This window comes from Elephantulus edwardii, unplaced genomic scaffold (genome assembly GCF_000299155.1).
Source record: "Elephantulus edwardii isolate Elephantulus edwardi_28Jun2011 unplaced genomic scaffold, EleEdw1.0 scaffold00073, whole genome shotgun sequence".
Lineage (NCBI taxonomy): Eukaryota > Metazoa > Chordata > Mammalia > Macroscelidea > Macroscelididae > Elephantulus > Elephantulus edwardii.
The window spans coordinates 13,709,060-13,732,892 of record NW_006399823.1 but is presented as its reverse complement, the minus strand read 5'-3'; the positions used below and the strand labels follow the sequence as shown (position 1 = coordinate 13,732,892).

Below are 23,833 nucleotides of genomic sequence, written 5' to 3'. Positions count from 1 at the left end.
CAATCAGAGGCTCTGCAGAGTAAAGATGTGCAATCTCCTCCCAGGCAATTTACAGCCTTCCAAAAACCCTCAGAAGGTCATTTACAGCCTCCAAAAAAATCGAAGGAGGGTTGGCTTTGAGTCCATTCCAACTCATAGTTGAGTTATATGTACACATTACTCAAAAAATCTAGTATTTTTTTCTAAATAAGAATGCTAAGAAAATAGACAAGCTATGCAAACAGAAATGTTTGTATGCTCGCATGTTCTTCAGCATTTAAAATTCTAAACTACATATATCTGAAAATAAATATGTACCATTAACAGGAGAGTATTTGGTTTTGTTGTGTTTCACCTCCTTGACCCCAATGAAAATCTGTTACAAATTGATGGTGAGGTTTACAATGGTTGGAGGTTTTTAATTGGGAAATATGAGGTTGTGTATTTTGCAAATCAGAAAACAAAGCAATGCTATTGCATGCATTTTCTCAGAGCAATGGAAACTGATTTATTGTGGGGTTGTGGAAGCTGCTTGCTGAGAGCCAGGCAGGGTATGTAATTTGCATAGAAGAGGGAGCAGATTGTAGATGTCCTGACCTGTCAAACACAGGTAGGGCATCTGAACTAATGGGTCCCAGAATACAAAGCTCCATCTTGATCCAGACAGACACACACAACATGGAGAGGCCAGATGGATTAAATGAGAGACAAAAATGCTGGCTTCTGTCATCTCCACAGGAAGAACGTAAGTGCTACAGAAGATGACAGATACCAGATACCACATGGGTCCCTCCCCAGTCTCTTGGCCCCCATTGCTGTGCCCATGCCATGATTTTAACACTGCTGAGCAGAGATCTGCCTTGTTGGGGCCCTGAAATATGGTTGCTGGTGAGGTGCTCAGCCCAATGTACAAAAACAATAAATTATATCTTTGCCTACATATATAAGATGCTCTGGTAGTGTGATGGGTTAAGTACTGCACTGCGAATGGAAAAGTTGGTGATTTGAGCTTTCTAACTGCTTCACTGGAGAAGAATGGGGCAATCTGTTTCCTCTGAGATTTAGGATGGCCAAGATTTGGGATCGACTCAAACGTAGTGGGATCGGTTTGGGTGGGTTGTACCTAAGCGTCATATTTGTAAAGAGAGGAAATGCTACATCAGAGTAAAAACACCAGATTACGGTAGCACCAGTAACTGTGCTTTTTATAATTTTTCTCAGAATCCCTTTGTCCATGGTTTTCCAACACCACCTCACTCAGCAACCCTACTTTTACAGGGTATGTTGCATCCTTAAAAGTGTCCTGTGTAACAAAAGGCTGCCTGCTCAAACAATAAGCCTCTGTCCCGAGCAATATATTCAAGAGCGACATGGCATTTTACCTTCAACAAGGCACTGAACCTGAGTCACTTCAAGGAATAAGACAAAAGCTGCTGCTGCAGAGTCCTGCAAATCTGACAATGGTGAACACGGGACATGCGTAAGAGGTGTCGAGACATAGCTCCAGGAAGGATGAAGATATACACATATATACACACACACGACAGAAGGGGCAACCATGAATTTTGCAAACTGTGGGCACCAGAAAGTATGTAGAGGATGTCATGAAAATTCACAAACCAGACTCTTAGAAGGCTGGCCAGTTCAGAAGCTAAAGGCAGAGCTAGCTAGTCAATAGCTTTCTTTCCTAGTCATTAGTTTCCTTTCTAGTCAATAGTTTCTTTCCTACAGCAAAGTGGCTTAAAACCTAATTTCACATCTGGCCATATACAGAAGTATAAGGCCAATGATCATCAACCCAATGCCATCACTGACAGAAGAAGGGGTTTTGGTTTGTTTTGTAAGGAAAACAAATAAAATAAAAAGGTATTGAAAGTCATGAGGTACAGTGTGGAATAGAAACAGGTAGACTGATGGCATTCTCGTGAGCCATAAGGCATAGAGAAATCTCTGTTTCTGCCTTTCTCACATATGTACATACAGGCAGTAGATGCACCATTTACTCATCCACGTACCCACTCAACAAGCATTTACTGAATCCTAGGATCTGCCCTCCCTGTGCTAGATGTTAGCTAGGAAGGAGTAAGGCAAAGGGATCCGTAAAGACTCTTAGAATGGTAAAATTAAATGGGAAATCAGAAACCATCTAAAGCAATGCTTTACAACTTTTCCTTAAAAAGGCAAAGTTTATTTTTTTTTCACTATTAAAAGTTGCAGACTTCAACATATATATGTGTTAAAAAGTTATTTAGGCAAAGCAATGGTTCCATCAGGGGAAGAGATGGAGCTGGGTGACCTGTTCAGAGACCACTTGCTTCACCTCCCATCTACCATCCCCACTACAAGATGACCCCTGGGACCCCTCTCCTGAGTGCAGGTCACAGATCACAATAGACATTCTGAAAAGAAAGGCTGGAGATATTCCAATCTTCAGTTTTACAAATGAGGAAATTAAAGCTCAAGCATTCTGAGTTGTCTGACCAAAATATCAAATTAATTAGAAGATTCTAGAAGGCAAGTAATTTATTTGAATTTCAGGTTAGTGCTCATTCCACTACGTGAGCACAACTTTAGCAATTCAAGTGGCATAAATTTAAAACATATCATCATTTCTATTCTTCTGCCATATCCAAAGTCGAGCAAACTGGTCTGCAAACAAATGGGTAAAAACAGAACTTTTGAGAAAATATGGCATTTTGGGGTTTTAACAGGGCATGTTTTTGTTTAGGTTGTGTCACTGCCAATTCTTGTTCATAACTTTACCTTTAGTACACAATTATAATTTGTCTACTTGTTTGTTTTTCTTTTCCCCTCTTTCTTAAGGAAAGTTGAGTAAACTAATTTTTAACATAATATACTTGAATTTATTATTTCCAATTGTAAAATGAAAGCAAGTTTACCCATGTACAAATTCATGTTTCTATATTGGGGTAAAACTCAAAACTCACTGTCCTCCATTCAGAACCAACTCAGAGGTGCCCCTCCAGTGGATTTTCAGAGGCTGTAAATGGCACTGGAGATTTCCCATGCTTCTCTCATGGAGCAGCTGGTGGATTCAAACCACTTGCCATTAGGTCGACAGTTCAATTCCTTGCCCACTTAGAGATTTAAAGTTAATATTTTATAAGCAATGAAATAAATAATAAATGTTAATTCTAAATTTATACCTATATACATTGTAGGTCATTTTTATCTATCTCTTGAATTAAAATATCCTATCTCATTGGAAACAGATAGTGGGCAAGGTTAGACAACATGACAGGCATAATCACTGTGAATGAATTGCCCATGTATAAGATAAGGAAATGACAATTTTTTGTTACATGTATCTTTATAAAAATGAAAAAAAAAAGAAATGTCAACAATTAAACCAGTCAAATAAAATCTACGAGAATGTTTTAAACTAATAAATAATTTTTTGAAAATAAAGAAAAATACAATACCTCTCACTAAATACCGAGAGGAACAAGATTGGGAAGCATTAGTGCTCATCTTCTAGAAGGAATATACAAGTATTCCTTGCTAGTATCGTAAGAACCATCAAAAAAAGAAGAGAAAATGCAATGGAGTCAAAAGCTTGTATGAGTCTTGATGATCAAACCTGTCAGCAGAAACAAAAAATGAGCTCTTCATTTGGCAAAGGAAGGCTACATGTGTTTGAAATCATGACTGGACGGAGAGAGAAAACTGTCCAAACTTTAGAAGGAAAAAAACTCAAGAAAGTGGAAACGCTTTTTTTTATGTTTTCTTTTACAGATTACGTATATTATGGAAAAAATAGCCACCATCCCTCACATAATGTACATTATTTATGTGTATTTTATATAATTACTATAAATAGATTATAAAATGCTATATAACTTTACTTTAAATTTCCTTAGAAGATGAGCTTCTCTATTTAAAATTCCTTTTCCCCTCCACAATTTTCATAAGGGTACCTATAACATTGATCAAGCCAAATGTACAACCGCTTCTAATTTTTAACCAATCAAATTTACATAAATTATCTCTGGTCTCTGCTTTAACTTCAGGCTGTGTTTACCCTGACCTTTCTTATAAAGGTTTAGAGTAAACAACGTATTGCTTTTCTATTTGTGCCATTTAAAAAAAATGTAGCTATTAGGAAGCAGGAGTGGCATCCACTTCCTAAACAACTTGCTTCAGGAAACTATGAACTTTTATAATGTCAATAGTTGTAGAGGGGCTTCAGGCCTTTTGTTCATAGGGTTGCTATGAGTTATGCTCAACTCGAAGGCAGTCAACAACAACATAAACAACATAAAGCAATCAACAGTTTTTACTACTTATTATGACTTTAAAGCCCTTTCTCTTTCAATTAAATATCCTAATAGGGATTATTTTATGTCTCATTTCCTAATTAAATGAATATTTTCTGCTATAAATATATAAAAGCAAGGATAATTTCCTGAAACCATATATTTATGTATTATTGTTGTTATGTGTCGAGTCACTGTGACTCATAGCAACCATATGTACAACAGCCATAAACCCGGCTCTACTCCTTGCCAATCTTATTGTCTCCGACACGCCTATCCTCATTACCCCAGTGACGGAATCAATCCATCTCATCGAGGGTCTTCTTCCTCTCCTTCCTCCACCCTCCCAAGCATGATGTCCCTCTCCAAGAACTGATCCCGCCTTGCAACATGTCCAAAGAATGTCAGACACAGCTTCAGAATCCTTGCCTCCAAGGAGTAGCCTGACTTCACCCTCTCCAGGAAGAACCTGTTTCTTCTCCTAGCAGTCCATGGCATATTCAACTCTTCTCCAGCACCAAAGCTCAAAGGCAACAACTCTTCTTCTATCACCCCTAGTCATTGTACAGCTCTCTGATGCATAGCAACTAATAGCAAAGACCATGGCCTATATCAGGTACACCTTAGTCTCCAGACTGAGATCACTGCTCCTCAGTACCTCGGAGAGTTCTCTGACAGCAGAGTTTCCCAATGCAATTCGTCTTTTAATTTCCTGGCTGCTGGTACCATGAGTGTTGATTGTAGAATCAAGCAAACTGAAGCTGTTAACAATTTCAATCTCTTCATCCATCATGATGCTGCCACTTGGCCCAGTGGAGAGAATTTTGTGTATAAATGTTAATATTTCTCTCAAAATACAATAGAAAACAGATTTCTCTCTTTAACTTTCAATGTTTTTTACTTAAAATATGTTGTTATGGTTGTTGATTGCTGTTGAGTTGAGCAGGGCTCATAGCAACCCTATGAACAAAAGACCTGAAGCCTTTCTATAACTATCATTGCAAATAAAATATGTTGTGATTTGGAAATGTGCAAACATACATCAAAGCACCTTGCTAGTTCACCATAATAAAAGAAAAATAAGAATAAAATAAAACATGATTTCAATACTTGGTTTTAAACCTTGCTTGTTCAGTTCATGGAAAGCAAAGCTACTTCCTCAAAAACAAAACACAAATTGATGTCTTTAATGTGAAATACAAAACACAGTTAATAAAACTAAGTTAAACACACACAAACACACACAGGAGATACAATATTACATTATTTTATGTGCTGTCGAGTTGGAATTGACTCATAGCTGACACATCCAGTGGGTCAGAGGAGGAGAATGCCCACCTTTCTCTCGCAGGGTAGTCAGAAAATTAGCATTGTCTGTCTTTGGGCTGGCTTCTAGATCTGACCGTGGTTTCACATTGTCACACTTTCACAGTTCACCCAACACATTAAGAACAAAAAAAAAATGTTTCCCCCTAATTTTAGCTAAATCTGTCAACATTTACCAAATTAAATTTAAAAATATGTACTAATTACCTTGTACAAACAATGAACCAATTTTATGTTAGCAGAAATAGCATTTCTATTAAAAATAATTGTATTTCCCAAAGATAACTGATAATAAGGAGACATTGTTGTAAATGTTTACCGGTCCCTTTAAAATTTGGATGAAAAGACATGTTTTCTTAACAGGTCTGCATTCAATTTACTGTTGCATTATATGAAACTTGGTTTACGGAAAACTCTACACTTACACTTAACCCAGAGCAAACTTCAGGAGCCACTGGCTTAGTCTGTAGGGAGCTGTGCTGTTAATGCAAAAGTCGCACCTCTCTGGGGGTTCCAGTCCACTTGCCATTCCATAGGAAAAAGATGAGCCATCTGATCTCATGCAACATACAACCCCAAAGCCCAGGGTTAGTTATGAGTGAATTCTGTCCCTTGACAGAAATGTTTCTAATTGCTATATTTTTGTAATTAAAGACTTACAGGTCTCCATGCCTTCATCATCATCATCGACAGCAGGTTTATCATATGACTTGTCGATCGCAGCTCTGAAGCTCTCATTGCACCCTCTTCCTCGGATGATTCTGGGCCTTGGGCGGTGGAAAGGAATATCTCCATTCAGAGTCACCTCAGCCACGGCTGTCTGTAGACTCTCCAATGAGCTTGACTTCTTCAGACCGAGTGAAGGTCCTACATCTCTGCTGGGAGAACCTTAGGAATTTACAAACACAGAAAGTTTGTTAGAAGGAACAGCTAAAATGACATGCTTGACTATAACAATGAGTTATGGAAAACATCAAGGAAATAAATTACTACAAACACATCATGGGCTCAGTGATACATTTTGGGATTGCATGGGAAAGGAGATAAAGCAATAAGTAAAGCAATGATAACCAGTTTCTATTTTTCACCAATTTATGTTAGATTTGGTCTACTCTCTTTTCAATTAGGGGAAACATTACTTAAAATGCTACTCTAAAAACAGGTAAGACTTGTTGTTGTGTACCATCAGGTCAGAACTGATGCATAGCTGACCCTCCAGAAGGTTTTCAGAGGCAGTTAATCACACATAAAGAGATTGCCCATCTTTCTCCCATGGAGCACCTGGTGGATTTGAACTGCTTGCCTTTGGGATTGTAGTGTAGTGTCTTACAAAATTTTTCAATTAATATTTATAAAAAATGAAGGCCACACAGTGGAGTGGACTTGGGGGGAGGAATTGTATAACAATGAAAGAGTTTTTCTTCTACTTGTCAAGAAGAGTGAATTGGGGGGGAGGGGTGTGCAGGGAGAGAAGTGCAACAATAAATGGCTGGAAACCCCAAGTCTTTGTAAACTTTCATTAAAATTAATTTTTTTAAAAAATCTCAAAAAAATGTTTCTTTACATGGGACTAAGTAAAAATAAATTGTTATTTTCCATTTTTAGCCCAAGGGATGAATATTTTTCCAATAATTTTATTACAAGTAATGTAACTAAAAGAACCAGAATAACTTAGAAGCTCATTTGAAAAGCAGAGATGACAAAAAAGCTGAGGTAAGCAACTGAGATAAGAGTGTGTTTTTTAACATAATTGAACCATTTTGGGCATAATAAAATGATTTACTACAAAGATAACTTTTCTATCAGTAAACTTCATCAAGTTTCTTCCTCATTAGAGTGAAGATTCATGAACTTCCATAAATAACAGGAGCAAAAGAAACACGTCTATAATCCAATTAGGGTAAATATGGCACTAAGAAGAAATCCAATTCTGAGAAAATAGTAAAGTTCTGTGGAAAGAGCAATACAAAACATGAGTAGAAAAAAAAACAGGATTCTCTATAAAAAAAAGGGTAGGTAGGAAACGAAAGGGTATATACACTTGTATAACCTGCAGTAAATATATTAATGTCTGAAAAATAAGAGATGGACATAAGAAAGAATACTAGCAATTGCCAAGAATTTTAGCACTACAGCAGGTGAGGACAAAGAGAATTTAAATGTTGATTCTACTTCTTAAGAATCCAATGCAGAAAGGCGTGAGATACTACTAGCAACAGCAATAAGCTTTTAGAAGTAAATCAAAACTGATTCCTTTAAGCAGGATAGACAGCCTCATTCATCACACTGACCTGGTACGCAAAAGTCAACTAGTTTAGTCTCCAGATGACTGAAGTCCTAACTTTATACTACTACCTGAGCCATCCAAGTTACAAAACTGGTTACTCACTCAGACTGCTTAAAGACAGATGAAAACAGACGAGCAGGTAGGAGATAGGGGATAGTTTATCTCTACTTGGGGTCCTCAGCCCATATTTTGAGCAATAATTTAAAAGTGGAGCTCTAGTGTAAGGAATTGCATTGCCAGCTAAAAGGAACTAGCTGCTCCAATTTCCTCTTGTGCTACTTACAGCCTCTGAAAACTGGCTGGAGGTCAGTTTTGAGTTGCTCTCTTCTCAATAGCACCTCACAGCAGGAATTAAAAGGTACCTTCATTATGGTAATAAGTTGAGGACAAACATTATGACATGACTTTTTATGGCTCAAAGTACAAGATGGAATGAACATTAAGTAAATAGAGCCAAAACAAGAATTCTCTTTTTCTAGTGCATTCACTCAACATCATTTACCTAATGTTCAACAATGGGATAGCATTTCTAAGTTAGAATGGCCATGTTTAAAATGTAATATAGGTAAAAGCATGACTCAAATGAAGGCACCGGAGGATATAAATTTCTGTGTCTGGGAGGAAAAAAAAAATGATTTATTTGGTATTCGCAATACAGATGTGCACATATTTCATTGTATATTTTATGATAAAATTTCACATAAAATATCTCTTTCAAGGATGATCAATCTCACTTTTTCTCTCAATCACACTCCAGTTTTTGACAAGTTAGTTTTCTAAATACTCATAAAAGTCATATCATAGGAAGGAAAATGAATTTCCTTCTAAAGAACTAAATACAAAGTACGAAGCCAAGAAATAAAAATGATGGGGAAGGATCATTCCTGGATTGGGATATTTACATTTTTATTTCCTAGAATTAGCATCAGAAAGTTAACTTTCTGAATAAATTATGGCTGTCAATTTTTATGACTTCACAGATGCAATGATATTCTATAAACATTTACTAGGCAAATATTACATGCTTGCTTAGGTTCATAAAGGATACATATCTCTATCCACCTCTCTAGGTCTACAGTCATACAAATATGTAAGTGCATTTGTGTGTGAATATAGATATATATTGTTGCTGTTGTTGTTTACCATCGTGTTGGAACCAACCCATAGCTGACCCTCCATCGGGTTTTCAGAGGCAGTTAATCTCACTGGAGGAGATTGCCCACCCTTTTCTCATGGAGCAGCTGGTGGCCTCGAGTCGCATGCCTTCGGGATTACAGCACAGCTTCTTGCCACCAGGCCACCAATCACCAGAGCTCATAATGAGTTTCAGAAATGACATAAGTATTTATTGAGTGTTGTTTAGAATAAAAGGCATGCTGAAGAATCACTAAATAAGCAATAGTTATTGAGTGTAATTCAGACATAATGCATCTACATCTAGCATTTCCCTTTAAATTTACAACATCATGCATGGTACGGCATTTTGGCAAAATACTGAAAAGTGTTGATGGTAAGTGCTGGGTACAGTGAACTATACTCTCTACATATATGTATTGTTGAAAATATTCACAAGAATGATATTTATAACTTGTGCATCTCTATCAGGGATGAATAATCTGTAACCTTCAGGCCAAATCTGGTGCATTGTATCAGAACACAGCTATGCTCATTTGTTTACATACTGTCTATGGTGGCCTTCTTGATAGCAGAGTTAAACAGTTACAATAGTGACCTGGTAGTCATCCTAAGACTAAAATATTTACTAACTCATATTTTATAGAAAGAGTCTGTGGATCTTTAATATGAGTGTCACATATATCAAAATGTCAAGGACACTTGAACAAAGGTTTTCAGTGCCACATTAATTATCCCCTTGACATAATAACTGCCCTAATTAAGTACTCTGTCGTTAACAGAAAAGTCAGGGGTTCAAACCCACCAGTTTCTCCTTAAGAGAAAGATGTGGAAATCACCTTTCATAATAAAAGTATGGTGCAATTCTACTCTGTCCTATAGGGTTCTTATGATTCAGAATTGGCATGACGTCAGGGGATATCTATGTCACGATGGCTGAGGAGGGGCCATTCGATGGAGAAAGATAGCACATTCGGAAAAGTAGAGGGTCAGCAAATGCCAGGAAGACCCTCCAGGTGATGGATGGACAATGAGATGGATAACTGCAACAAGAGGCTTCACCAGAGCAGAGATGGGGAAGATGGCCCAGTATCAGGCCGGGTTTGTTTTACAGTAAGTAACTGAGTCAGAGCCAACCTGATGGCACTTAACAATGAAAAGAATCGTGATCTCTGTAAATGCACCATGATGGAAACGGAAAATTATTTCTTCTACATAAAGATTCCCTCAATTTATGTTAAAAAATCACTTATTTTAACTTAAAAAATATTCTAAGGCTTTCATTTTCCATCAATAATTTGGATCATGAATACAGTGACTTTTTAAAAAAAAATCTGTTGAGGATCAAACTGTTAGAAAACTAATTTATCTCCCAAACTCTACTATAGGTCCAGCAATAAAAGAGGAAATGATAATCATTATATTTTTAGTAGGTCTATTTTCTAGTCATTCCTAGAAACATCTCTGAAAGGAGAAAAGAGGAAAAGGGGTAGCGGTCTTGTGCAGAGGCAAAGGGAAATGGAATTCAATTTGCATTATGAAAGGCTTATCGCCTGGCAGATGCTCTATGCTAAAATGCCACTACAACTCCAAAAAACCCCTTTGTACTAAACTGTAGAACCACAATAATCTCGACAGTTCCAGTGAAATAAAGGATGAAAAATGATTGAAAAGTGGTTCACTTATATGAGGGTGAGGAGAGAGTCAATTTGGATGTTTTATTCACATAGATGTAAGACCAATTGACCATTTCAAAATACACTTTGGATTTGAAATAATAATTATTTGGGGCCAACATTTTACAGTTAAATTCACTAAGAAAAACTGTATATTATGGACAACAAAATGCTTTCATAATATCCCACGTTAAGCCATTGGTGAGGGGAAATCCAAACACTATCAGTTTCACTCTGAAAATTATTTACTGTTTCGCAGTTAAAATCTAGATATCATTTTTATTTTTTAAATTTTCATAATTTTTCTCTTCCTTTTAGTGGCCAGGTAGGTTAAATTATGCATGTCCCTAGTTTGCTTAAGGTCCTTTAAGCTGAGCAGTTAATTTGGGTTTTGTGAACATACATTTGTATCATTAACTCCATAAACTAATTACTATTTTACATATGTGAACTATGAAAAAATGGTGAGATTTTTGCTTATTTCCTGTTGCCCTGCTTCAGAATTTAAGTAAATTTTGTTTCCTAAAAGAACTAACTACTTAGAGAGGGTTGAGCCGATGGTTAATTGTCTTGCACTACAGTTAATCTTATGATTTATTGGATATAATTTTTACAATCTATCATTTAGTCTACAGAATATGATAACTTGGACCATGTCTACAATAATCTTTACATATGTATGTGGGACACACATTTCTGAAGCAGGCTAAAACAAATTACCACTGCAGGTTAAAAAGGTGTATTGGAGCTAATTAGTGCTAAGTGGCGTAACTACATCATCCTAGATCTAGAATAATTAAAACACTGTTCCAAACTAGTAATAATAAATCACAAATGCTGTATTGTGCAAAATGCATTAATTACACATAAAAACTCTCCTCTGATTATTTTGATTACAATGAAAAATAAAGTTTGCTGCAATGAAAAATCCAATTCCATAAAACTAATTGTTTCTATGAAATGATTCAGGCGGCATTTTAGAAGCAACTCTGAAAGTATTTTCTTTTTAGTGTGTGTATAAAAAAAAGACTCTATAAAATAGGGGCTCAATTTTAGGTAAGGAACGATATGAATTAAATAAGTCACATCCAATTTCAGGTAAACTATAAGCTAACCAGTGGATCAAAATACGAGTTAAGGTTTTTCAAAGTTAATGATAGCAATACTTGGCATTGCCCTTCAGTTAAAAGAAAAAACCAAAACACAACAAGAAATGATTTTCATTACTATTTTTCAAATCAGAAACACTACTTTGAAAATAATATTTTTAAAGTTCATCTAGAAATCAAATAGATGGCCCTAAAAGTGTAATATCTTAACATAAGTGAATAATTTAAAAGCAATGTATGATAGGGTATTATGGTTATCACAAGAGTCCACAATTAAGGTTGCATAGTGGAGTGTACTTGGGGTGGTGGGAGGGGTGTGGGGGGATTGTGTCCCAGGGAGGGAGTGTTTCTTTTACTTTTGAAAGAGAGGAGTGAACTGGGGCGGGGGGAGTGGGCGGGGAGAGAAGTGCAGCAATTAATGAATGGAAATCCAAAATCTCTGTAAATGCTCATTAAAATTCTATTAAAAGAAACCACGATTTCAAGATTGTGATTTTTTAAAATGTTCCAAAATATTTTTACATATATATCATTTAAGAAAGCAAATCTAGGTTAGTTAGTAATTTCAAAGCTCTAAATTATATTTGTTTAGTATGTACTACAATGAGAAATTTCTTCTACTACAACATGTTCCTTTTAAAAAAATACAGTTTGATTTCCCACAATGAAAACAACCATGCAAGACTGGAATATTTATGTTTACATGCAATATGATTGGCAGCTCTATAATTGTGATAAGCTCCTCGGACCACGGTTTCTATGGCAACGGTCTAACTGTCCATTCTTACCTGCTTTCTGGTCATCCACTGTATTGAGTTTAGTCTCGTCAGCTACTGTTAAAAGGTAAATGTATAATGGTTAGCCCAGTTAGTTCCCACAGACCAGCATGCTGCAACCATTCCCAGGGTTTCTCAGTTAGGTGACAACCCCTAGGTAATACTTCATGCAATTAACATGAAACATCAAGCCCATATTCATAATCAAAAGGGGGAAAAGCAGTGTCTCCATGCAATATGCCAATCACTTCAATTCACAGGCACGTGTGTTACTTATATGTTAGCACATCATAATTAGCCCAGGCAATTCATCACCAATTTTTTTCTTTTATGCATGTGATAAATTAATGCTTTTAGTCTTGAAGTACAGCCACCAGAGAAGAGCATAAATAAGTTACAGTTGATTAACAAAGGTTTTTTAAATCATTCAAGAAGTTTTAGATATAATTAATTACTTTAATTTTTCCTTCCCCTCTTTTGGAGGATTTGAATTTAAATAGAGACACTACCTGATTGGTGTCTGATTGAACAACTAAGATTATTTTTCCTCCTCTCATTTGCTTCCAAATACTTTCTACAATAAATATTCTCTTAAATTATTACTTTCATTAAATGCCTTAATTATCAACATGTAGGAACTTCTAGAAATAAATCATAAAGAACAGCAATGAAAGGAAGACATAATGAAATAACCAAATTCCAGACATGGATTGAGATAATGGTTTCTTCTCCAAAGCATTTTCCTCTAGTTTTAAAAATCGTCTTATAACCTAACAAATACTATTTCAAGGAAATTTGCTGTAAACAGCCAACATGCTAAAATGTATTTCATTTTTATAAAGAAAAATGAATATAAAACATTATCTGAACATGTTTTTTTCTCATAAGAAAATATATACATCAACATATTGTATATTATGTAAACATGTCACTTATGAGTAATATGGCTATCTCAAATTCAGAGAAAAACTAATTTTTGCCAAATTTCCACATTTCATATTTATTCTATTTCTCAACGTAAACAGACATGTTTGAGACCACCAATTTTATCCTGAGAGCATCTAAACCTTATTTAGATAAAGATTCATGGAGATTGTACTCACTACCTAAATCCATGCTTTTTGATTTTCGTGTTTTTACGAAATCCAATTGACTGGCATCTGAAAATTGCTTTGTGCGTTTTTCTGACATACTCTGGCGTCCAAATCCTTCTCGTTGAAAAGCAAGACCTGGATCAACATCAGGGCTCAGGGAGCTGGTATGAAGAGAAAATGACACGGAGGAAAATTAGTTAAAATAGAAGACACACAATTTAGGAAAGTCTACAGATACAACAATATGCATTTAAATATAAATCTCACAAAAACTTAATCTATTGAAAACAGACCCAATGTTGTTTTTGCATAAGAAGCTGTAGAAAAACAAAAATTTAATTTATTCTTAGTCCTTCACCCTCTGAATTTTCTCCTCCATTACTTTTTTCTGAGTTTTCTCTACTTGCAAACACATTCTTATTTTTAAGAACCTTATATTTTGTAGAAATTTGAAGTATTCGATACAAGGAAATTTGCCATACGAGAAGCAAAACACAAAAGTTCTTTGGTGTTTTTTTTAAAACAAAATGTCTTCTGGCCCTTTTATATATCTGCTACACCTCTGAAGGAAAAAAGGAATAGGATAAAAGGTACTCTTATCTTTTTTATATATTTTTTTAATTGGGATTTTAATGCTGGTTTACAGGAAGTTTGGGGTTTTATTCATTCATTGTTACATATTTTCCTCCCTCCTCCAGCCTTCTGCCTTCCCCAGTCCTCTGTGCAATGAAGTAGTTTCATGAGAGTATAAATTATGTGTAATACTTAATCAACAAGGAGTAATCAACAAGGGTTTTGCAGTGTAACTCCTGAAGCACTAGGTCACCAGAGGCAAGTGAGGATATGACACGTAATCGGTAAAAGCATAACTTTTTATGTGTTTCTCTTGTGACATCATTGGAATGACAGTGAGTGACTGATTTTCTTTACTCCTATCGTATACACTAACAAACATTTTAATATGTGCTCGGAGGTGTTCTGGGCACAGTCCACACCATGAAAGTATTTTCTCTCTTTGCTAGGCACTTGAATAAATAAATCCATTAGCCTTCCTTTTGCAGGGAAAAGTTATCTTTATGCCAAGTGGGAGAGGGTTACACAGTTAACGAAATGAAGTGAGGATGAGAAGGTGCCATTTCCACTGTCAGGTGAGGTGAATCCAGCATCATCTATTCAAACAAGTGTCACTAGTCCTTTATGGTCTAATGAAAATTACTGCACTTACTGGTAAATAATATATAAATCTAACTCAGATAAAGATGTGATATATAGCAGCAATGTGGGTAGAATGACAATAAAATATGCTGTTGTTATTATTGATTGCCCTTGAGTCAAGCACAACTTATAGCGGTCCTATCAACCCACTTTCTAAACAACATGCCTCTGGAAACTCTAGGAACTTAGAGAAACTAATATAAAGGAGCTAATCCAAAAAATGTGAAAAGTAGACCACGAGGGTAAACAAACTACCACTGACTTAAGAACATAGTTATGTAAAGTCTTTGTCTCTAAGAGATGACAGCAGTTGTCTAAGGTATTTTACAAACCAAATAAAGTAGTCAATGACATATGGTGAAAATTCTTTGTAAATTGCAAACAGTATAGAAAATAAGTTATCACCCAAAACTCAAACTCATTGCCACTAGGTCAACAATGGTCAACTCATAAGAACTCCTGACTGAGCTTCTGAGGCTACAAATCTTTATAAGAGACTGGGGAGACACATCTTCCTCCCAACGAGAGGCTGATGATATACACTTCTGACCCTTTAGTTAGTAGCTCAATGTATAATGCAACTATGCCATTATTATTACTACTACTACTACTACTACTACTACTACTACTCCTCCGCCTCATAAATGACCTTTTCACCTTAAATGGTCAAACAAATACATATTATGGTATCAGAAACATAATCAAATGCTGATGCATCAACTCCAACTCACAGCCACTCGTGTCTAAGAACAGAAACAGAAATGTATTCCATTGAGTCCTCAGTGTCTGATATTTTTAAATATGCTGCCAGGCCACTCTTCCTCTCTGGGTTGACATAAATTGCCATTTTTTCAGTTACAAGCAAAGACATTAATGGTTGGTATGAAACAGGTACTCCAATGAAAATCTAGCATCCCTAGCAGTCCCAGAAAGACACAAATCTTTTCTAAAAAGTACAAAGTCAAGTCATAAATACCTCCTTAAATGTTTCATCCTAAGTACCTTACTTCCCTTCTCCTACTCCTGATCCAGGTAAAGAGTAAAAAGAAGATGTAGCACTGTATCACAAAGGAATTGAGAAGTTAGCCCAAGATATGCTATAGAAAATGTCCTCTTGCTTGCATTCACCTCTAAGCATTTTTGTTTTCAGTATGATATTCTTTTTAATTTCAACAACTCTGAGTAAATTTTTGATGTTCCAATAAGAAGCTAAAGAAACAAAGTTCTACATGGGAAAACATAAAACTCATATGATGAGAACTATACATTTTTTAACAGCAAAGTTTAATATACTCCCAATAATAGCAATTCTTTGATTTATACAAAGTGTGTAAAAGGTCAATCCATTTATTGAACTCTTTTACTATTCTATAGGTAAAAATAAGCTCCAGTTTCATATCATGTGAACATTGTCAACCTTGAGTCAAACTTGTGGTTAAAAGCTTCTTATTGGTAAAAGATTTTTCAAAGAAACACAAAGAGCTGATGTTATTTGAAGGGTGCTATGGTGGCCTATGGCAAGGGGTTGTGCTGCCAACCCAAAGGCTTGCAGTTCTAATCCACCAGTTGTTCTGTGGGAGAAAGATGGGCAATCACTTCCCATATGACTTACAGCCACTGAAAATCCACTGGAGGGTCAGATATGAATTGCTTCCTACAGCACATAACAACAACATTATTTGAAAGCTGTCTACTGTCACATTCTTTAACAAATTTTATAGCCTCTCAAATGGTGGTGTTACTAAGATTGAAATCAGCTGTTCTGTCTTTTCCCCTCTTCTTAAAAACATTACTGTAAATGTTTCCTAAATCAGTTCATGGACAAAGAAAAGCATATTGTACTAGTTAACAAATTGAAAGCTCAGTCATCTGACATACTTTGCCTTCCACAATTGTGCAGTGAACTGTAAAATGTTGGTTAGTTAATAAGAGTCTTAAAAGAACTAAATATTCTTAAACCATGACATAATTAATTCTTCCCTATCAACATACCCATTAAACTAATTTCCAACATAATACACAGGACACTCGAATATTTAACAAGTTAGACTACAGAACTGACAGCTGATTCTTTAAGAAGTAACCATATCCTGACCCCCAATGTTATTAAAATTCCAGTTATTAATCCTATCTTATTGCCCTTTTGTTTTCATAACATTTTCATCAAGGATTAGGGAGATATTGTCAGGCTGGAAAAGCTTACATTTTCTGCTGTGATTCAGAACAGCTGCCATTCTTGTTTGGATAACCCTTCATTCATATTCTTTGCTTCACTCCACAGTCCCCACTGCAAAATCATACAAGTCCTAGCCATTTTATGGAGCCCCCTTAGGGAAATTAATGCAACAATCTATTGCCACTAGTTATTTATTTATATCCACCCATACACTGCCTTGTGAGCCCCAAACTGATCGGTTCCTGTGACCGCCTTTCACAAATTCTCATCACGGAAGAGATTCAAAGGCTTTTGTCTCTGAAATGAATACCATGGTTATCTAATCCTTACTTTCTCCGTTGTTGCTTTCACTTTCAGGGAGAGATATAAACCACCACAGTAAATAGAACAGCATCCACAGATTTCAAAGGGGATTTTCACTTCATATTGCAGTTATCTTCCTCACGTTTAACAACAACAAAAATCCCAACCAATACATTCTCATTCAAAGATAAGCTATTATGCAGGCTGAGCACAGCTCTGTTTTTAAATCCTGTGTTTTCAAAAAGAGAAGGTAAAACAAAAACAAGAGAGGAGAAAGGAAAGCAAAGCTAGATATGGACATTTTAAGGGTTTGACTAACCGGTGAGATTATTCTAAGAAAATATATATTGCATTAAAAGATTCACACAACTATTTTTGTGCAGTAGTCCGGAGAGCTGGGAAGTGGCTGGAGGAGGGTTAAGACCATGACCATAATGTTAACATAAATAAATGCCAGGCCTCTGACACTTCCGAGCTAATATTTAATGTTGATTCAAGCCTAGAGAAGTGTAGAACACAGAAACTGAGCAATAGTAAAGGAATAACGTCATAACATTTAAATATAATTTTGCTGATGTATTCATGAAAGACCCCAGAGGAAGGGCAATAAGAAAATTCTAGCATAATGCTTCACATGGTTTGTGTTAATTACCAATACAACCTTACAAGGGCATCCCTAAGGGGACCTTTCCTGTCCCTTATTGATGTGTATAATTACTAGGCATGCAAATCAGGCACAACCCCACCCTCACGTGCCACACATTGGCTCAATAATATCAAACGTTTTCCTCTACACTGAAAGATACAGGGGGTGGAGGAAGTAACAGGAGAGTTCTCCAAATGTCACTCTGTCAGAAGTGAGTGAAAAGCATTTTAAACAGTATAGTTATAGCGCTCAAAAATGAAAACCTGCTAAAAAAAAATCTCCTCTCATTGCCAGCGTATCTCAAGTATTTCATTTTGCTATACTAATTTTTACAGTTCCCCCCAGTCAACTTATGGATTTATTTAGACTTTATTAATGTACCAGAAATGCAATTCATCAAATTCATGTTGTTGTTGGGAAAATAAATAATAAATATAGCTGGACTTTTATAAAAATAAACAAGTGGGAGTTTGGGGGGGAGTTACTTTGTTAAAAAAAATGAGTTAAAAAACAAGCGTGGATACAAATGTGTTTGTTTATAAACAAATGAGTAGGGTTTGTCTGTTTAATGATATGCTTGTTGCTGCTGATGGAATTACTAACTATAGCACTGGAAGGGGAGCTGTAGAGGCATAGTCCATAGGGAGCTATGCTACAAACCCGAAGGTGGTGCCTATGTGGTGAATGGCCTCTGGAGAGGGGTGGGCAATCTCCACTTGGGTGATTTACAACTTCAGAAAGCTAATGGAGGGGTCAGCTATGAGTCTGTTCTGACTAGACAGCAATGAGTGTCAGTGACTTAGGTGAGACTGCCCATCTTTCCCCCTCAAAGCAGCCAGTGAATTCAAACTATAGGTCTTTGGGTTGGCACCACAACTCCTTTACCCACTAGGCCACCAAACCACTAAGTGTGGGAAACATGGAACTCTTGGTTCATGTGTCATAATTAGGAGTATTTAAGTTATGGGACTGTAACACAGTTTTGGTTTTTTGTTGTTGTTTTTTTTTAAATTTTATTTTATTATTTTATTGTGTGTGTGTACCATCAAATTGGATCTGACTGGTACAGGAGGAGACTGTCCCTCCTTTTCCAGCAGAGCATCTGGTGGATTTGAACTGTGCACGTCTGGGATTGCAGTGCAGCTTCTTGCCACTAGACCACCAGAGCTCCCTTGGAACATAGTTTTTTTTAAATAAAAAAATTGTTTATTAGGCAGGGAGCTCTTGTGACCTAGTCGGTAAAGAGCTGAACTGCCAAAGGCAAAGATAGGTGGTTTGAATCCACCAGTGGTCTGCAGGAAAAAGAGGGTCAATCTCCTCCCCTGTAATTTACTGCATGTGAAAACCTGCTTTGAGGGTCAGCTATGAGTTGGTTCTAACTTAACGGCACATAACAAGACAACAATATATATTAACTGAAGAACTGTGGTCTGTGATAAACAATGTACACATAAAATTAGATGTGATAACAGTTAACTGACATTGTCAATGTTTTCCCGGCAGCTTACCAATCTGCAGAGTCAGTGATTGTAGCTTTAGCCCACGCGGCAGCAGCGTCTGTTGTCACGAATCCCACATCATCATGGGAGCTTGAAGACGACTGGTCAGAGAGGTGTGGAGGAAGCACTGGTAACCTGTCATCTTCTATAATGACAGTGTCATCCTGGGGCATATTCACTGTGGGGGACAGCTGGTATTTACCTGTCCAGTAAAAAGAGAGAAATTATAGACATCAACAGAAGCATTACATGCATTAAGACTTTGCTATATTAGAGTCTAAACTCCTATACATCTGCTCAGGCTGAAGAACAAAATCGAATTGAGTACATTTCCTTTTTCTAAATGATTGTCAAATGGATACTTGTGTTTTATAACTTTCTCTGAGACTATAGTTATGGAAGTCTAGAGCATCCGGTGCAATTTCTAAGGCTGTAAGGTTCTTTCCAACTTAGTTTCTAAGTCAGTTCCAGTAACACAGTGCTTAAAGTGCTCAACTAGTAACTAATACAGTGGTAGTTCAAATCCACTAGCTCCTCAATGAGAAAAAGATGTGAGTTCCATAGAGAGTATACATTATGGGCAGTTCAACTCCATAGGTGGACTTGACTAGCAGACAGGGGTTTAGTTTAGTCTAAGAACTTTGTTTTTGAAGACCAGGAATAATCTTTAACCTGCCTTCTAATTGAACATACTATTGAAAGAAAGATGGCAATCTTACATCACCCATTCATGCACATATTCATTCTGCACCTACTGCACACCAAGTAAGAAAGACAGTGCTGCCCTTACAGAGCTCACAGTCTACTCAAGGAGACAGACATACTGTGAGGCAGGGGGAGCAAACATATATTGTCACTGACTTCTGGAGGAAAAAGGGTGCTGAGAATCTTAGCAAAAATGAACATTTGGGTTGGGTTTTGAATAACGAATATCTTTACTGGTTTTTACTGCTGGAAAAATTAAGATAGTTAATGGAAACATTGACATCATCAAAGCTATACTGGTGAAAAGCCCCCAGTGAGTTCAGATTATATTCTGATGCAGAGCATGGCCAGTATGCAGTTCACAGAGTGTTGTGCAGTTAACCTAAAGCTGGCCCCTCTCTGGGAGTTCAAATCCACCAGCAGCTCTTTGAGAGAAAAATGGGTCCTCTTCTCCTCTGTGACTGCCAGCCCCTTTAAAACCCAATGGAGGGTCAGCTACACAGGACTCTGAATCAATGACAATAAGTTTGAGTTTTGAGTTTAAAGGCATGTGGGAGGTGGGGTGAGGAAAAGGATGGCTGAAGTGATCTTACAGGGACACGATTAGGATTGACTGCAGAGGGGCTCCAGGTCATTATACAGCACATTTTATATTTTTCCTTTACAGCTTAGGATAAATTGTTCTATGAAAGAAAAGACCTACAATTGCCCACAAATGGATCAGTTCCTTGTAGGGAAACCAGCTGTGATTCACAGATCATGATGATTCTTTTGGGTAGGGTTTTGCATTTCACAATTTTACGTGGGACAAAATTGCGATTCAAGCCCCCGTAATCTGAAAGAGAAATCTCATGTCCAATTGATACCCTCTTCTTCCTAAAAAAATATGACTTATTGTTCTGGTTTTCACCTCAAATCTTCAGTAATGCTTCTCTGAGCAAGAACACATCGACAAGGCCCTGGCCCACATGATTAGCAAATGAGAAGCCATAAACAGAGAAACCACTCATTATGTAGGATGTAGGCCACCAGCCAGCTCTGCTAATGGAGCCGTGGAAGAGTATAATTCCCCTATCTATGTTACAGGAAGATGAAAAAGTTATCATTTTATTTCTTCTTTCCAAATCTGTTAGCTATGCAGGGTTCCTGCATACTTTGCCAAGAGATTACCATCATTTCACACAGGGCCCATGTTACCCTCGCTATCAATTAATTTTTAAAATAGCACAACAGTAATGTACAAGAAGTTTATTAACATTTGAACATTAATCTTAGGGCTAACCTAAAAATAACATTTTAGGAATGTGTAAATGATCATTTTTGTTTTAACCCTAGATTAGAAATTCAAAGCTGCATCAATAGACTAAACAGAAAGATAAAGAAGAATTCACTATCAGAAATATAAGTAAAGAAGTATTCAAGTTGTTGCATGTCTTTTCAAAAGAGTTCAGGAAAGTAATTTGATGGTAATTTCAGATATACTATCAAGTACTTTAGAGAAATATTTTGGGATCACAATAAACATATAGCTATGGTAGGTTAGTGGTAAGAAGCTATGCTGCAATCCCGAAGGCATGTAGGTCAAGGCCGCCTTTCTCTCTGTGGAAGAAGGATGTACAATATCCTTCTGTGTGATTAACTGCCTCTGAAAACCCACCAGAGGGTCAGCTATGAGTCGGTTCCAACTCTATGGTACACAACAACAATAACAAACTTACAGTCAGTATTTTACCAAGGATAACTGCTTTTCAAAAGTTTCATTTTAATCAAAGTGAGAATTTATAACTTTTGGTGAATATTAATTAAATGTAGCACAAGTACAATATTTAATCATATTCCATTTCTAAACGCAAATAATTCCATGTATTCCTGTTCTAGTGTTAAGATGTTAAGGCATTTGTTTATAAGCCTATCCAAAATAAAAACCAAAACAATTTATAAGTAAGGTAGGCCATAGAAGCTGGATTATCAAAAACAATTAAAAATAGCTTCCTTCTGAGGATATACTTTGCCACTTCAAAAAGGGTACATTATTTCAAAACCAGAATTACCCCAGTGATATTCCATCATTGACAAAACATTGTGTCAGAACATTGAATGCTATATCTTTGCTCAGGCATAATTTATTATTAAAAAATATTAATGTGCAATTATTAAAGTACCCATTTCAAAGCAAACAACCAACCAGCTACCTAAGAGTTCAAGTTTATATTTTGAGAGCCAGTCTCTCAGTTCTGAGTAATATGGAACCCAAAATGGTTCTTTATATTATATCCTTCTTCATATTATGATTAAGTATACAAACTTTAAACAGCAACAAATGGCAAATAGCAAATAGCAAAACAATAGCATTTTTCTCTTAGCCATCATTGTGGAGTCAAATATTTCACAAGGGTCAGGAATAATCAATTTTCTGCTTTGCATGGTTGACAGGAACATAATAATGACATCTTCCGCAAGGAATGCACTGGAGTAAATGGGTGAATAAACTACATAATCAACCACTCTCCACCTAGGCAACAGTTTAAATCTTCAGTTATCTTAGTAATACTTTAGAGTATCATAAATGTAAAACCTTTTTCTGCAACTCCTTAATAAACAACCTGTAACTTAAGACACACAATAGCCAACATCTTAAAGTAATTGAGACAACAAATACAGAATGATTGTTTACTAAACATTTATTCATTGGTCAATTCACATAGAATGTAATACCACACATGACACTAGAAACAAATGAAATGACTTAAATATTGCTGGGGATATGATGCATACACAGACCAAAGGGGGAAATACCAATTTTTCTGTACTGAATTTCTAACAAAATGGCAATCATTCTATTATTTTAAGACATACCATAAATGGATAAAGATTAAATTCTAAATTTAATGCAACAGATTTCTATTTTGTTTTCAACAGAAAACAAAAAAAGTGTTAAAAATTATTCAAGATTCATTTTCTGAAATTTGGTAGATATTGAAAAGGCTTTTTATGGAGAGAAATCTCATTGAAACTCACTATGGGTTACTTTTTGGTGATTCAGGACCTCTCTTAGCAAAGTCATTAGAATAGAAATTCAAGATAGTCAATGGCTCGGGAAATCTTGCCTTTGGTCACAGCTCTGATCCCTCTAAAAGCTCAGTGCTCAAGTAATATGGGGCAAATGACTCAGCAAAAAGGAATTTCATTTCAGTTCAGAAGCTCAGAATCCACTCAGCTTCAGTCAACTCATTTAATTTTTGTCAGCAATAACTTGCTTGAATAAAAGATAAATACGTTTGAGTTCAAGATTTTGACTGTTGTACTCAAAACATAACTTCTTAGTTTGGGAGCGCGTGTGTGTGTGTGTGTGTGTGTGTGTGTGTGTGTGTGTGTTTTAAATTGTAGTGGTTTCCAGGATGGAATACATCTCAAAGACTAATTTGCTTTAAAATGAAGATATTTGTGAATACATGGTAATAAAGAGTGAATGCCAGTAGATACTATTGATTAATAAATGCATCCTTAAAGTAAAAAAAAAGGAAAACCCGAAACCAGCTTATGTCATCCTTATGGAACAGATTAGAATAGTCTTATAAGGATTTTTAAGACTGAAAATCTTTATGGAAGTAGATTGCCTTATTTTTCTACT

General features: G+C 36.2%; 1 protein-coding gene across 12 annotated transcripts in view; it reads right to left on the bottom strand.

Annotated features, from left to right (window-relative positions):
- Positions 1–23,833, bottom strand: part of PARD3 (par-3 family cell polarity regulator) — an 869,174-nt gene that overhangs the window by 307,096 nt on the left and 538,245 nt on the right. For 5 of the 12 annotated variants that reach the window (XM_006888934.1, XM_006888940.1, XM_006888931.1 and 2 more), the window contains 4 exons: positions 19,507–19,699; positions 13,668–13,819; positions 12,577–12,621; positions 6,243–6,470 (listed from right to left, as the gene is read on the bottom strand). In XM_006888934.1, the coding sequence (XP_006888996.1) occupies positions 6,243–6,470; positions 12,577–12,621; positions 13,668–13,819; positions 19,507–19,699 (618 nt within the window). The remainder of the gene's footprint in view (positions 1–6,242; positions 6,471–12,576; positions 12,622–13,667; positions 13,820–19,506; positions 19,700–23,833) is intronic. The other 7 variants (XM_006888942.1, XM_006888936.1, XM_006888938.1 and 4 more) reach the window with 4 other exon arrangements.